At 43.1% G+C, this 15,576-nt stretch overlaps 1 protein-coding gene across 1 annotated transcript; it reads right to left on the minus strand.

The window, feature by feature from the left end:
- Positions 1–7,075: 7,075 nt before the first annotated feature.
- Positions 7,076–15,144, minus strand: GPBAR1 (G protein-coupled bile acid receptor 1). Its single transcript, XM_083491051.1, has 2 exons — positions 14,938–15,144; positions 7,076–8,307 (listed from the first exon to the last, which is right to left on the minus strand). The coding sequence occupies exon 2, from the start codon at positions 8,298–8,300 to the stop codon at positions 7,266–7,268; it is 1,035 nt and encodes a 344-aa protein (XP_083347177.1). The 5' UTR covers positions 8,301–8,307; positions 14,938–15,144; the 3' UTR covers positions 7,076–7,265.
- Positions 15,145–15,576: the final 432 nt, after the last annotated feature.

A 15,576-nucleotide genomic window follows, 5' to 3' on the forward strand; every position in this document is an offset into this window, starting at 1 on the left:
GTGAGGAGGAAACTCTAATTACCAGGATTGTTTGGGGAAAGTTGTATACTTCAGGTGTCCATTAATATGCTTTAAAATGTGTAGTGTGGATCTGCCCTGTGTATGTGTGTACAGGTGGTGATGGGAATTCAACAGTCAACTATTGAAAAAAGTATAGAAAATGACTTTTTGTAATTGGGTTGCATCACCTGCCGTGGTTCTTTTTATTTTTTTATGCATGCACGTTTTAGCACTTCTTCTTAGAACAGTCGTGAAGAGGGCAAAGCCTGTTGCATAGGCAACCACCCAACAATACTTCTTTTCTTTCCATGCAAATATGTTTTGTGTGTATAGCAATGCCTTTAGTCATGATTGGTTTGTCTGGCAAATTTTGAAATTTGCTTGTTCACAAAGCAAGGTTCATTTTGTTTACCAAATCCTCAGAAACTTTTGTTCCACCAGCAGTCGGGCTAGCATCATTTGCTTTTGTGTAATGTCTATGTTTCCATGGAGCAACGTCCTGCACTAGGACTAAACATGAAGGGCCACACCATTGCTCTGTACGTTTTCTTAAAATTTCAAGCTGGCTTCAGCAACGAACTCATCCACGCAGTGACTACCGTTCTGCACCTCCTGGTCTGAGGAATGCAGACCATGAGCTCTCGATATTCTTGACTTAAATCAGCCTTGTCAACAAGCCCACAAAAGTTGCAGAAATGTTTATTAGCCAGCTGGGGCTGTCAGAAAAGAGGCCCCTGTTCCCAATGCAGCTGGTCCAGTGCATGGCAGAGGGGGGTGGGCTTCCCTCTGCTGGCACCCTACTTGGTTTCTAAGGTGATCTGAGGAAGGAAGATGTTCTCTGTCCTCCCCACCCCCCTCCAGTAGTAGGGATTGTTGAATTTTTCAACTTTCAAATTCCAAAAGTGAGGAATTTGCTAAAAAGTTGCAACGTAACTTGGGAATTCCAAAGATATTTTGGTTAAATTAATATAATTTAGTTTTGCTTAATACGTAAAATGTGTAAAATTGCATAGAAATCATTAGAAATGATTGCCAAGTACTTGTAAGTTTTATATAAATATTATTGTTGTTGTTATTATTTAGCATTACCTGACATTTTCAAAAGGTAAAATTAAAATTCTTTGCTTTTCTGAGAGCAGTTTATGTGCTTTTTAATCAAATGTAGATTTACCAAGCTAAATGTTGTCCAATAAAAAATAATAATAGCAGATTTGAATTCCTCACGCCCCAAAATGTGTTTTCAAGACCTCTGAAGTGATAACCCCTTTTCACCACTTTTTCTTGAGCAAGACAGCTCGGCTCAGAATAGATCTATTTTGTAAACTGAACCAACATGTTCCCGGTTCTCTGGTTATCCTTAATAAGCCTTAATGGGTCTCTTGTTGTGGATGAGAATGTGTTGCTCTCATGGCAGAAGAGACATGGGAAAAGACCACATGTGCAACAGCAAGATTAAAATACCAGGAAGATGTAACAGATCTAGAGCATGTGACCCTCCAGATGTCATAGAGGCGGTGACCATTTTGTGTGTGTCCAATTGATGTGCGACTGACACGTCTGTTGCTTTTGGCACCAGAAGGGGGTGGAATGGACTTTCATGTTACCACTGATGTGTGCATTGACCCAGAACACAACTCCAGTGCAAATAGGGACTTGCCTGTACTACAGTTCTCATCGTTCCTGCCTGGTGCTGATGGCAGCTTGAGCACAACAGCTTCTGTAGAGCCACAGGTTAGCCACTCCTTCTCTGAGCATCTTTCTGTCACCAGGGGTCCACCACTGAGAGTATGCCTATTACTGTATGGAAGAAATACTTACATAGAAGTATATTTTGTGCCTAATGAAGAATGGGACATCCAGTTCTGTTACTTTTTACTGATGATACTGAGTATATCAGTCTTTCCAATATGATGGCCTCCAGTTGGGAGTTATTGGGTTCCCAGTTAAATTGTTGGGCTCCCACCCAACTCCTATCAGCTCCAGCCAGTAGTCAAGAAAGATGGGAGTTGTAGTTCAACATCTGCAGGACTACATGTTAGGCTCCTCTGGAATATGTAATGCCTGAGTCTGTCTTAAAATAAACTGCTTGGTTTTGTTTCCCAGTATATGAATATCATGCAGCAATATTTGTTTCTGGGAATGTAAGCCACAGATTTTCTTCCTAGATATGTAAACAGCGATTCTCATGGGAAAATGTTGGCCTTTATCTAGCAGTCCAGAACTGAGATGAACTTAGATAGTTACAAAATGACGTTGGAGGGCCAGTGCGACCTTATCTAGTTCATACACCAATCCCTCAGTTTCCAGATGATGGTGTGGGCTCTGAGAGATGCAAGCAAAATGATCGAACCAGAGGCTTATTTCTAAGCAGACATGGTTAAGATTGCAAGATGCTAGCAAGACCACATCAAAGTTAGTAAAATGGTTGAATCCAGAGGATTCCTGAACTAGCAGGCTGCCTTTCTATAATGAAATGAGTCAAAAGTGAATGAAGACTCCTCCTACCTCAGCTTTCAGTGGCAGCAATGTGGAAAGACCAGAGTGCACACAAAGTGTGTGCTAGAAAGAGGGGTTTCTGTTCCACGGAACCACAAGTTCAGAGAAATACATTAAATTACCAGAGGTCTCAGAAAAGAGCATTTCGTGGAACCTAGCAAATATCGTACGTTGGTTAAGTTATTAACAACAACTCTTACAAGTGGTTGTCAAGTTCAGCGGTCAACGCTGTGCCCCAAAATCACGAGAGAGAGAGAGAGAGAGAGAGAGGGAGAGAGAGTGCACCTGTCAAATATAACATGGGTAAGGTAAAGTGACAAGATGGGGCAACCACCATCTGGGGACTCAAAGGAGGGATTGTTTTGCTTTTAGTGGACCTTCTGGCTAGTGATCATAGGAAGTTCTTTCATACTAGATCAGCCTGTTTGTCCTTCGGGATTAGCGTTGCTTGCTCCAATAGGCAGCAACTCCATGGCTCTACTAGGCAGGGGTTGAAGCTGGGCCTTCTGAATAAGAAGCATGTGCTGTACCACTGAGTGGTGGCCTCTCCTCTCCTCTTTCCTAGGCATGGGAAAACGTAGCTATTTGCTTCGGTGTGACCTGCTTTGGATGCTCTCTGCTGAAATGGTTGTATTTTGAAGCTTGGCTTGCTTAGCTTGTGCATGGTATAGTGTGCTATGGCCGCTGTGGAAGGGTTCTGACAGTTTCCCCACTTTTTCATCATTAAGTTGTTCCAAGATTCCTACCCAGTTTAATATTAAGGAAACGGGAAGTACCATAAGGGACACACAGGCAGGATCTCTGAATGGCGGCAATTAATACTGATAAAGCTCAGTTTTGCCTCCCTTTCCAAGCTTCCTGAATCTTGGGGGCAGCACTGCAGTTTAAAGTGGGGCTGAGAAACCTGTGACCATTCACATGTTGTTAGACTCAAAACTCCCATCAGCCACAGCCATCATGGCCAATGGCCAGGGACGAAAGGAGCTGGAGTCTAGCAACATCTGGAGGAGGCTGCAGGCTCCCCATCCCTGATTTAAAGTACAGGGGAGGTAAGAGACTTTTTTCCTGTTGCAAATGAGAGATCAGAGTATTATAGAGTGAGGACTGTGGGGGCGGCAGCAGAGATGAGTGGCAGGCCTCTGCTGTGCTGCCCTTTCTCTGATCTCTTCCAGGAAGTGCTGCTGCTGCTAGCACAGTATCAGATATTATAATAAACACAGGGTAGGGGCTGTTCTTTTTCAAGCATTCCGGCCCTCCCTACATCCTCAGATCACAGAGTCATCAGGAAAGAGAAGCATCCAGCTGACCGGCTCTTCTGACTGCTCACACTTGAAACTTAGCAGAACTTTTTTGGTATTAAGTCAACGAAAAGCAGAGCTCTGACCTGGGCTGGGTAGAGCAGGGAGGAATTCCTCGCGCTGCCATTTACCCTATGAGAAAACAGCAAGAGTTCCTGGAAGCGTCCGGGCTGCTGTGTCAAACTGCAGAGAAGGCAGCGCTTGCAAGCCTTCTGCCCATACTGACTTTTCTCATTTAATACAGATGACAGTTGCTCCTGGCATTCTGCAGGGAGCCGCAGTTTATCACAGCGTGATCAGGCAAAGCTGTTGCAACTTCAATTTACACATATCTGCAGTCGCTGTAGCTTGCATTACATCTGCTTGACCGGCTGCCCTTTTCGTGTTGCAGCCGCCAGTCCCTTCTGATTGAAATCCCAGGCTGATGGATGAGCTGCTGTGTTTCAGTGGCACAACCATGTCCTTGAAGCGTTTCAGGAAGCTGTGAGAGATTAACTTGAACATTTTGCATCACAGGGTGTGACTGCTGCCCCTTTCCTGGGGACAGTGTGCTTCCTAATGGAATATTTACGAGCTCTCATCCATCACATTGCGGAGAGCAGGGGATGATCATGAGCCATCAAACCCCATCTGTGAGGGTGGAATGGCTAGCTAATCCTCTTTCGAGCAAACACAGTGGCAGATGCTGCTATCGATACAGCCCACTTGGCGGTCAGCAAACATTGGTAGGGGGAACTCCCTGGGATGTGGTGAGAGAAGAGGCACCACCGGACTCTATTTGTTCTGTCAACGTGGGCGAAACACCCAGGTTGGTGCCCAAGTAGGATAGTATCATGGTGGGTGATCTAATTATATATACAGATTTACCAGGTTTCACTGGTATGCCAACTACAACTGTTCCTGGATAGGGATGGGTTGGCCACAGTGATCTGTGCACTGACAGCCTCAAGAATGGATTACTGTAATGTACTCTATTTGGGGCAGCTCCTAGAGCTGGTTTGGAAACTGCAACTGGTGCAGAATGCAACCCCTCCAAGTGTCCCTGAAGTGCCCCGGCCCAGTATACCTGAAGGAGCGTCTCCACCCCCATCGTTCAGCCCAGACACTGAGGTCCAGCTCCAAGGGCCTTCTGCTGGTTTCCTCACTGTGAGAAGTGAAGTTACAGGGAACCAGGCAGAGGGCCTTTCGGTGGTGGCACCTGCCCTATGGAACATCCTCCCATCAGATGTCAAGGAAATAAACAACTGTTTGACTTTTAGAAGACATCTGAAGGCAGCCTTGTTTAGGGAAGTTTTTAATGTTTGAAGTTTTATTCTGTTTTTAATCTGTTGGGAGCCGCTCAGAGTAGCTAAGGAAACCCAGCCGATGGATGGGGTATGAATAATAAATTATTATCATCATCATCCCTATTTTCCAAGGACAGTCCTGGATTTACAGAAGCCATCCTGGTTTCTAATTTGATCCTGGAATGTCCCACATTTCCTTAGGACATCCCTATTTTCATTGGATAGATGTGGGAGGATATGAGAATACCGTGGTTAGGTTACTGACTGCAGCTTCTTGCTGCATGCATGTAACACCCTCTTGAAGTAACCACACTGGCTGCCATTCCGGTCCCAAGTCAATTTTCCTCTGTTGACATATAAAGCTACAACCAACTGAGAGCTGGTAACCTGGGAAAAAATGCTTCTTTTAAATAAACCTGCCCATTCAATTAGATCTTCAAAGGAGGACTTCCTGGCTGGACCATTACCTGCATTAATCCACCTTGTGATAATCCAGCATACTGCCTTGGCTGTGGTGGTGCCTGCTTTGTGGAAAAGCCTCCTCTCTGAAATATGGCAAGCACCTACAGTATTGTGATTTTGCCATCTGTTAAAAACGCATCTATTCGACCAGGCATTTTGTCAATTGTAGCTATTTCTCTGCCTACTGTATTTGTATACTGCATCTTATTTTGATGTAATTTTATCAAAAGGTTTTATATTAATACTGTACACTGCCTTGGAATTTTGTTTTAAATGAAGTGCATTATAAAAATATTTTAAAATAAATAGCATAAATGCAGTTTAATCAGCCATCTTTCATGTGGTAACCCATATTCAAAAACATATAAAGTAAATTATGGCAAGTCAGTAGAAAAATCCCAAAGGTATATAACCCAGTGGTTCCCAGCCTTTAAGACTATGAGGACCCCCATTCAAGCTCAAAAAATACCCCCCACGTGCTAATTGCTGTAATTTTAGGCTGTGTTAATTGAGAAAACACAATAACAAAAAACTATTTTGAACTCAGTAAGGCTTTGCAACAAAGTGTTAAAAAACCTTAATTTTCATTAATTGCAACTGTCATCATCATCATCATCATTATTAAAGCATCCTACTGAAGAACTGAATATAGTTCTCCAGGTGTGGTGCAGTTTGAAATCTAGTGCTTATACTGTCTTCATAATGTGGGTACCTGTGAGACAGAAATATTTGCTTCATTATTCTCCAAGTGGTACAACAGACCCCCTCTTTCTCCTCTGCCAATGGGCAGGATGGGGTGGGGAGCAGCTATCTCACAAGGGGTACAGACCAAATATAGATACTGTAAGGAAACTACAAACACTCTTGAAGGAACAAGCCAATCTATCTGATATTAGGATGGCAGATTTGATGAATGGCCAACCAACACAAAAACGATTATTATTCATGGGAAATTCCCAGTCCAGTCAGAGAATCCAAACAGGGATAGAAAAGTAACTTTCTCATACTATTTGGTACCATTGGTCCATGCTTACTCCTGACAGGTCTCTCCAGTGTCTGGCTATGATGCTTCTGGCTGCTGAAAGTAAGTGGGTTATGAATTCTTTGTGGTGTAAGTGGGCATTGTTGTCTTGGAAGATGTTTAGTAAGGCCAATTCTGGGGTGGTTTCTAATACTTGCTTGGTTATTTTACTTATTTCTCGTATGGTTGTCCCACCCACCCCACTCCCACATGAAAACAAAGACCACCACAGCCAACCAAAAATGAATAACCACACCCTAGGCCAACCCCAACCTCTCTCACCACCAAAGGAACACAAATGAACAGCAAAGAACCTGCACAAGCAACGCTGACGCCAAACCCTACATATAGTAAGCATATAGTAAGTAAAATAGAAACATTGCTACCCCATCTCACCCCCACCCATCTCCCCCCTCCACCTCTTTCCCCCTTTTCTTCCAAATGTCTCAACAAATGAAACTGATTTGTAAAAATGTTACATGGAAAAAAATACGAGAGAGAGACATTGTACACACTTTTGTAAATCAAGAAAATCTTTAATAAAAAAGAAAAAAAGTAACTTTCTTTCCTCTAGGCAACAGGAGCACAGGGTGACTTATTGATTATGACCAGGGCCCATTTCCAAGATCTGTCTAGATATACAATCTTACTCAGAGTGTGGTTTTGCTTGCTTCTAGTGACAATTTGCTACCTCCGAAGGTATCAGCCTGGTGCCCCATTGAGGTCTGCCTCTGCAGGGCAATGATGACCATGTGGCAAGTGGGCCTTTGCTTTGGCTTTCCTTTCCTTGCGCCCCTGTCTTTGACAACAGCCCCCACAGCATTTGGTGGCCATGTCTGTCCAAAATTGTGTGTACTGTCTGTTGCCAAGGCTGAGGATGACAGGCAGTGCAGCTGCGCTGCTGGTGCCTATGCAGGTGACAATAGGAATAATGAGAGGGTGGATTTTTTGATCTATAGACAGCAGTGAGATATTCAGGCAAACAATATAGGGCACCCAGCAGGCCACGAAGATGAAGGAGACACTAGCGATCTTCTTAACATTCCTCAGTTCCAGTTGCTGCTCCAGCTCTGAAGGGGGCTGGCCTTGGTTCACTGAATGAAGGAGTCTTGTGATGTCCTTAAGCTGCCTTCGGGATGTGCACAACACCTGGATACACATGAAGCCCATGGCAAGGATAGATGGAATGAGGAAGCCATAGGTCTCTAGATAGAGGTAAGGAATAGGGAAGACCAGACCAAAGGAACAGTTGGCATGGGGCCGCCACTGGTTCCAAGCCAGTGGGAGGCATGCAAAGATCAAAGGAACTGTCCAGGCTATGAATATGTAAAGACCAGGCCAGCGATACACCCAGGACCGGTGGTAATGCAGTGAGTGGATGATGAACACATACTTAACATAGTGCACCACCAGCAGGTTGGCTAAGAAAGCAAGGAAGATGAAGTTAGGTGCCACATAGTTGAAGAAGCAGAGGTGGTAGTTTAAATCCTTCGTCGAGGACAGCTCAGGAATATTGGGAAGGAATAAGCCCGCCAGAAGATCAGCAAAGAGTAGGCTCAGGAAGAACCAGTTGGTGGTGTTGCGGAGTCTACGGTTGAAGAGGATCCCAAGGATGAGGAAGATGTTGGCCAAAACAATGAAGGCTGACAGGGGCCTTGAGAGCCAGATGATGATATTTTGTGTCATAGTTTCTGTGTCTCTAGTGAGGACTCCCCTATCCTCTGCACCTTCCGACATTGACTTCCTAATGGAAATGAGAAAACGCCCCATGTTATTATTCAGCAAAGCCAGAAGGTTAGCTTGGCAAACTACATTTCACTTCCAAACCACTGTGGCCTGATGATCATCTTCCAAAGCAGCTACTCTAGTCTGAACTTAAAAATGTTAAGTGTAATACTGGTGGTCAACAAAAGACGTTCAAAGACTCTCTCAAGACAAATCTTAAAAAATGTAGTATGAACAGTGAAAACTGGGAAACACTGGCTTGCGAGCACTCCAGTTGAAGAACAGCCTTTACCAAAGGTGTCATGGACTTTGAAGAAGCACAAACTCAAGATGAAAGGGAGAAACGTGCTAAGAGGAAAGCACGCTTGGCAAACCCTCACTGTGATCAACTCCTGCCCGAAAACCTATGTCCCCACTGTGGAAGGACATGTGGATCCAGAATTGGCCTCCACAGTCACCTACGGACTTAATTTTAAAACTGTGTATATGAAAGACAATCTTACTCGGCTACGAGTGATCGCCAGAGAAGAAGAAATATTTCACTGACATGATTGTATTTAGTTATTAAAAAATCAATCCCACATTGAGGAGTTCTTCCAAATAAATAAAACAAAGCAATAATACAGCATAAAAATTAGCAACACCACATCTTGTTTAAGTGTGTCTTATACAGCACAATTATACTAAATCTATTTTTAAAAAACCAAAAATAAACTTAGTTGCTACTGTGTCAATAGGGCAAAAATTCTGATATTATTGTTATATTATTTATTGGCTTTATTTGCCACTTCCCCCCCAAAAACGTAACTCGGAGCGACTTACCAGAAAAAATAGCACATACATTAAAGCCAACATAGAACTAAAACACAGTGAAAACTAAAAGCACATTCATATTTTAAAAAGGCAGGACTAAAACACCCCATACATTGAATTCATCAAAAAAAAGTTTATGGCAAGGGTGTGGAATAGCTAGCTGGGCTGGCCACTAAATATTTAACATTTAGCCTTGGGCAGAAACCTTGAATTTGGCCATGATTGTGCCCCTGCAGGTCATGGTGAAACTCAGAAAGCCAGTGCTCTTAATTCTCCCTTCCTCAGGACAGGTAATTATTAACATCCCACCCCCTTCCTATCCCTACCTTCCTTATAGTTCCCTAGACTTGCTACCTCTGAACTCGGATTAGTTACCCCTAGATATAAATAAGTAATAAACAGTGATATTAATTTAGACTAGCACTTGATAGTTCTTGCTCATTCTCCCAAATAAGCAAGACAAGACTGGTCTTTTTTTTTTTTTTAAGTAATCATGTCTGTTGCAATAGCATTGTCTTGTCTGATAATTTCCAGTAAAGATCCCTAAAAGTGATATTTCTGTCAAGGGTGCAGATCTATAGACACGTAAGCAGATCTGGTAACAGAATTAAAACCGGATACCTCATTTTTTAAAGAAAAACAAAGTGAAGTATTTTAAACCAGTTGGAACAGGCAACCAAGGAAGGGTAAGTTTGTCCAAAATTCCCATTCTCAGAATGCATGTCAAATGTTAGCAGTCTTTATAAAGAGCCCCAAAGTGTTTTGCAGTTAGGCTTCAGTTACAAAATGAGTAAGAGAGAGACTTCATTCACTGAGACGCACAGCCCTGAAATCTCTTGTGAACTCCATGGTCCTTTTGACCACCTTTCAAACCTAAATGCCCAGAGACATTTTATTTGGCTCATGACATATCCTTTTGGGAAATGCTCAGAGACTGTCCAGCCATAAGATCATGGAAAGTTAAGCTGTTGTCTTAGGAGATGAAATCATTTCCCAACACTGAGCAGTGCAGGTGGCAGGGATGGCTCAAGATAGTTCATTGCCTATGGCAGTGCAGTAACCTTCCACCTCAGATCATGGGGCATAGTACCCATAGCTGGACAAGTTATTTTGACACCTGAGGCAGATAAATCCCACAAACACTCCTCCTTGACAGGAAAAATGCAACAATCATAAATTCAATAATTAACAACTTGATACCCTTTCATGACACACAAAATCTTCTACCTGAGGCATTCATATTCTGCCTAATGTTAGGGCCCTGGAAGCCACAGATTAGGTGCTAAGGAGCAACTGGGGTCACATCTGCATCATACATTTAAAGCACTATTATACCACTTTAACAGTCATGGCTTCGCCCAAAGAATCCTGGGAATAATAGTTTGCAAAGGATGCTGAGAGTTTTTATGAGACTCCCTATTTGACTCACAGAGCTACAATTTGCAGAGAGGTTTTTCAATGAATCCCTCTTTCCAGGGATTTGTGGGGAGGTGGGTTATTTTACTCACATGTGGTGGAGCTGTAAAAAAAGTTCCTCGATTAAAAATTTCTAATGTATTGATTGGCTACCTCTTGGTAGCAGTGAAGACCGATAGCTGGATATTGGAAGGACCTGAAAGGGCTTACCATGAAACAGTGGTATACGAAAGCATAGACTAGAGTTTTGGTTGAGAAATTGACTCATTGTTTATGAACAGCTAGAGACCGGAAGGAAAAAGGACTGTTTTGCAACAGAGTGGCAGAGTTTCATGACCTTTGCAAATAAGGAAGAGACCTGCTGGCCTGTGCCATCAGTATTCTGGAATATCTGGCTTGTACAGTTTTTAAATTCGGTAATGTCTTGGTGCTTATATTGCTTAGCTTGTGGGATGAACAATACTTACCTTGGCATTTGTTGTGTGCTGTTGCCTGACGGAGAATTTGGATTTTTGTTGTAAGCCGAATACAGTGGAAGCTCGGGTTGCGGACGTAATCCGTGACAGAGGCACGTCCGCAACCCGCAGCATTCGTAACCTGCAGCATTGCGTCTGCGCATGTGCGTGACACAATTTGGCGCTTCTGTGCATGCGCAAAGTGCGATTGGCAAAACCTGGAAGTAACCCTTTCCGGTACTTCTGGGTTTCCCGCGGTCCGTAACCTGAAAACGCATAACCCGAAGCGTCTGTAACCCAAGGTACTACTGTAATAATAATAATAGGGTTTTTAATGTATGGTGTGGATGTAGCCTAGGAAAAACAGTTGAGGAGGAAGACCATCATGAAGTTGTTTGGCAAAGCTTTTGAGGGCTGGGATAAATACGTGTGGCATTACCTCATGTTGCAGCTACTCTGCAGTCAAGAGCCACTAAAAGAACCAGTGGTGTTATTTTAAGACACTCATAAAGAAGAGGCAACAGGCTTTTTAGAGGGAGACTCCTACCATCTGGCTGCGTTTAAGAGAGTCAATTAAGCTATTCGAGTGACATAATTGCCAGCGGAAATCATCCCTGCTGAGGCCCTGCCGTCTTTCTCGAAAGGCTGAAAACAAAGTAGAATAAAATGAGGAAAGAATCATTTGACAGGGTGGTTTTAAGGGGCTTTAAGAGCGACCAGCTTAAGAAGCAAAGAAAAGCCTACCCATGCAATGATAGCCGGCACAAAGGGTTAATCTGGTATGCTGTTAAAGTTGCATTTGCCAAATGACTATCAGCTCAATAACACTTCCCTTCCTCCCAATTGAAATTAGATTCATTTTTGCACCCCAAAAGATTTACTTCCACTGTGGCCTGGTTCACATGCAACACTAAGCCAAACCATGGTTTAGTGGTCATGGAGATGAGATTGTGGTGTTTTGTCTCTCCCCAGTTGTTTTGCTACTGAGCCATGGTTTGGCTTAGTGTGTCATCCAAACCCTGGCTCATGGTTTGCTCACATCTCAGCACAGTGCAGGAGCAAAACCTCAGGGGAGGAGCAAAACATTATCATTGCTCATTCACACTAAACCATTATTTGGCATAGAGTTATGTCTAGATGAGGACTGTGTGTGAGAGTGAACCAGAGGTGCTGTGGGGAAAATTCAACCCACACACATGCTTTTCTTGCATGTGCATGGGTTGAATTTTGCCTCATCCGTTAGATTTTGTGAAGAAAATTTCCATACTGCTTAATCCTCAAAACATCTAAATGGTTTACATAAAATATAAGATATATGATAAAATTGCCAATAAAATAAGATGTTAAAATTTTTTTCAATACAATACTAGTATTTTTAAAATATATACACTTTAAAATAAAATTACATACTGCATTAAAATACAGGTCAGATTTACATGTCTAGGTAGGTTTCCTTAAACAAAAACACTTAGCTGGTGCCAGAAACAGTACACTGGTACCTCGGATTACAAACACTTTGGGTTACAGACTCCACTAACCCGGAAGTAGTACCTCGGGTTAAGAACTTTGCCTCAGGATGAGAACAGAAATTGCATGCTGGTGGTGTGGCAGCAGGAGGCCCCATTAGCTAAAGAGGTACCCCAGATTAAGAACAGTTTCAGGTTAAGAACGGACCTCTGGAACGAATTAAGTTCGTAACCAGAGGTACCACTCTACAGCAAGGGCATCTGCCTAATATCAATAGGCAGGGAGTGTCCCTGTCCCCCCCCCCCGCCATGCTTCTGATACTGAAGCATGGGTCTATATGTATCTATAATTGAGAATATATATTACTGAGAACATATGCAAAGTGTCTTTTCTTCGAATAATGACAGGGCTTTAGCAGTGGAAATGGGAAAGGCGAGGTACTTGCCGGGAAAGGGGGACATCCTGATTGCACTGTCTATTTAAATGATAAAAATAATTATTAAGCCTAAGGGCTCTATGGGAGCCGTTGTTCTGCTTGAATAGAGGCAAGATTCAGAGCAGTGAATCATCTAGACTAGAGAAGCAATAAGCAGCCTCTTCTGTTGGTGGGCATTTTGGAGCTCATAGGGGCATTTCATTTCCTGCAATATATCAACAGTAATTTGTGTCTGTTGTTGAGCTTCACACATGGCCTGGGAATTACCATGTGAAAGATTTCCTGCCTGGTATTTTGCTGGGCATGATTCAGCAGAAATCATTTTGTGAATGGGATCAACATGCTAATCTGCTAGTAGATGTGCTCACGTACAATAAGTATTAATAATAATTAGTACAGTGCCCAAGCCTTATTCATATGTCAGTCAGCAGCTGCATGCAATGGACAAGAGTATTCTAAAGCAGTCAGGGGAAGAGGCATGAGAGAAAGATGAGAGGAAAGGATTTAGAAATAAGTTCAATATTAACTTATTAAAAATGGAAATGATGAAGATTAATGATGGGATGCATGCTGAGCTGAGAGAGAAGGCAGGCAACATTTTTATTTTTATACAGATACGATTGCAAGGGCTGGCCCCAGAAGCAGTACCGATTAACCTGCAAACAAGTCACTAACAGGGATGACCCTAGTGAAAAAAACAAAAATGAACTGTAGCACAGAGATGGGGAGCCTGTTGCCTTCCAGACGCTGAACACGTCCAATGGTCAGGAATGATGGGAGTTGTAGGAGAGAGCGGGAGACAGCAAACAGTGAGCAATGTGTGGATCTTATTGGAACAGCCTGATTCTCCAGTCTCTTTTAGGGGCAGCATTTTTCATGTAATAATGATCCATTTTTTAAAAAAAACACACAACCCACCAAGCAAATTTTGCTTGTGAAATATTTTAAGGAACTCTGGATTTATTTATTTTTGCTTTCAGTTTCAATGGGACTTACCCTCAGCAAAGTGTCCCTGTCACCAGTCTTAAGGACACTGCTCTGCTCACTCCCAGTTCTCGGCTTCTGTCAGTGCTCTATAGCCATGGAGTCATAGTGTGACTGCATAGTGAGCCTCTGTGGAATATGAGCACTACTCCCAAAATCAAGACCTTTGGTAACCCTTAGAATCCTTTATTGCTAAAGGGGAAACAATGTGGTCTGTGCTCCAGCATGAATGAGTCGCTCCTGGGTAAGGAGGATAAATTTCATTCATTAGCATTTAAAAGCAAACCTGCCCAATGCTGGATTAAACCCTGTAGCCCCTAGGCAGTTGAAATCTTGTGGGCCCCCACTTTAGTGGGATAACATTGAACTAAGAAAGCATGGTTGTAATTTTCTTTCAAGAACAAATCAATATTATTTTGATCTGTTGTCGCAGGACCCCTAAAAGGCATGGGGCCCATAGGCTGGTGCCTACTCTTCCTATCTGGTAATCTGGCACTGAAGCTGCCTAATTCAAGTTTTCAAAAAAGAAAAAAAGAAAAAAAGTGCATGAACTAAGACACAGACACCTTTCAAAATTCACACCTGTCTGAAATTTGCAGCGCCGCTTTCCAGCCACTTTATATATAACAATGCATTTACTGTACCAGGGTAAATACATATAAATGCATCTATCAGTGAAAATAGCATTTTAAAATGCATTATATTAGGCAAAATTTCTTTGCGAAGCATGTATAGTATACAAAACTGCATATTAGGAAAAAGTTGCACTAAAATCCTGGTGAATTTTCATGAAGACTTTTAAAAACTAACAGACAGACAACTTGCCAACTGATGTGGTAATGTGGAGAACTGAATTTAAGATTGGAAAAATGAGAAACCAAAATAGACATAGCCATCCTTTCCCCTGGGTAGGTTTACTGTGAGTTCCTCTCCATGAACTTGTGACCTTGTGCGAATGGATTCAGCTGAGTAATGCAGCCCAGTGACTGGCAAGTGGCCTGGCTTCCTTCCTTCCTTCCCTCCTTCCCACCCTCCTAATCAAGGTGAAATATCAAGGGCCAGACAGGCACAAACTAACCTGGAGGTTTATCAGCCTTCCCTGGGCAGAGCTCCTGTTGGCACCAGTTCCCAATGCACACCCAACCATGTGGTGATGAGAGCGAGGACTTGTCAGGTGCTTCTTGGATACCTCGCTCTGCTCGAGGGCTGGCCCATCTTCAGCTGCTATCAGATAGTAGCGTATCTTGGACCATCTTTGACCGAAAAGGGAACTGAGAAAGCAGGCGTGGGTTGGGGGAGAAGAGGAGCTGGAAACCACAGTGAAAGGCTGTTTCCCTCCTCCAGACTGCATAGTCACACCCCTTGTTAGCTGCTAGCAAATTGCAGGCCTGTAGAGGATCTGATTGCTTAGAGGCTCATCTGCCTCCTAGTGGTTCTGAGCTAGCCTATAGTGCAAAGATAGCCCTGGAGGCTTGCGGTAAATTAGGGACACAGTCAGCAAAAAGCTGAAGTCCTGCAGATTCTCCTAAAGTGCTTTGACTTTCACACAGGAGGGCAACCAAACAGGACTTATCTAAGCCAGGGGCTCAGCCCAAAAGTGTCCTATTTTTCTTAATGCAAAAACTCCGCTCCGGAGCACATGGATTGGGCTTGCAGGACAGCCTTGCAATGGTTATGCTCACATGGAATCATAGAATTGTAGAGTTGGAAGGGACTG

This window comes from Podarcis liolepis (assembly GCF_965112155.1).
Source record: "Podarcis liolepis genome assembly, chromosome: 1".
Lineage (NCBI taxonomy): Eukaryota > Metazoa > Chordata > Lepidosauria > Squamata > Lacertidae > Podarcis > Podarcis liolepis.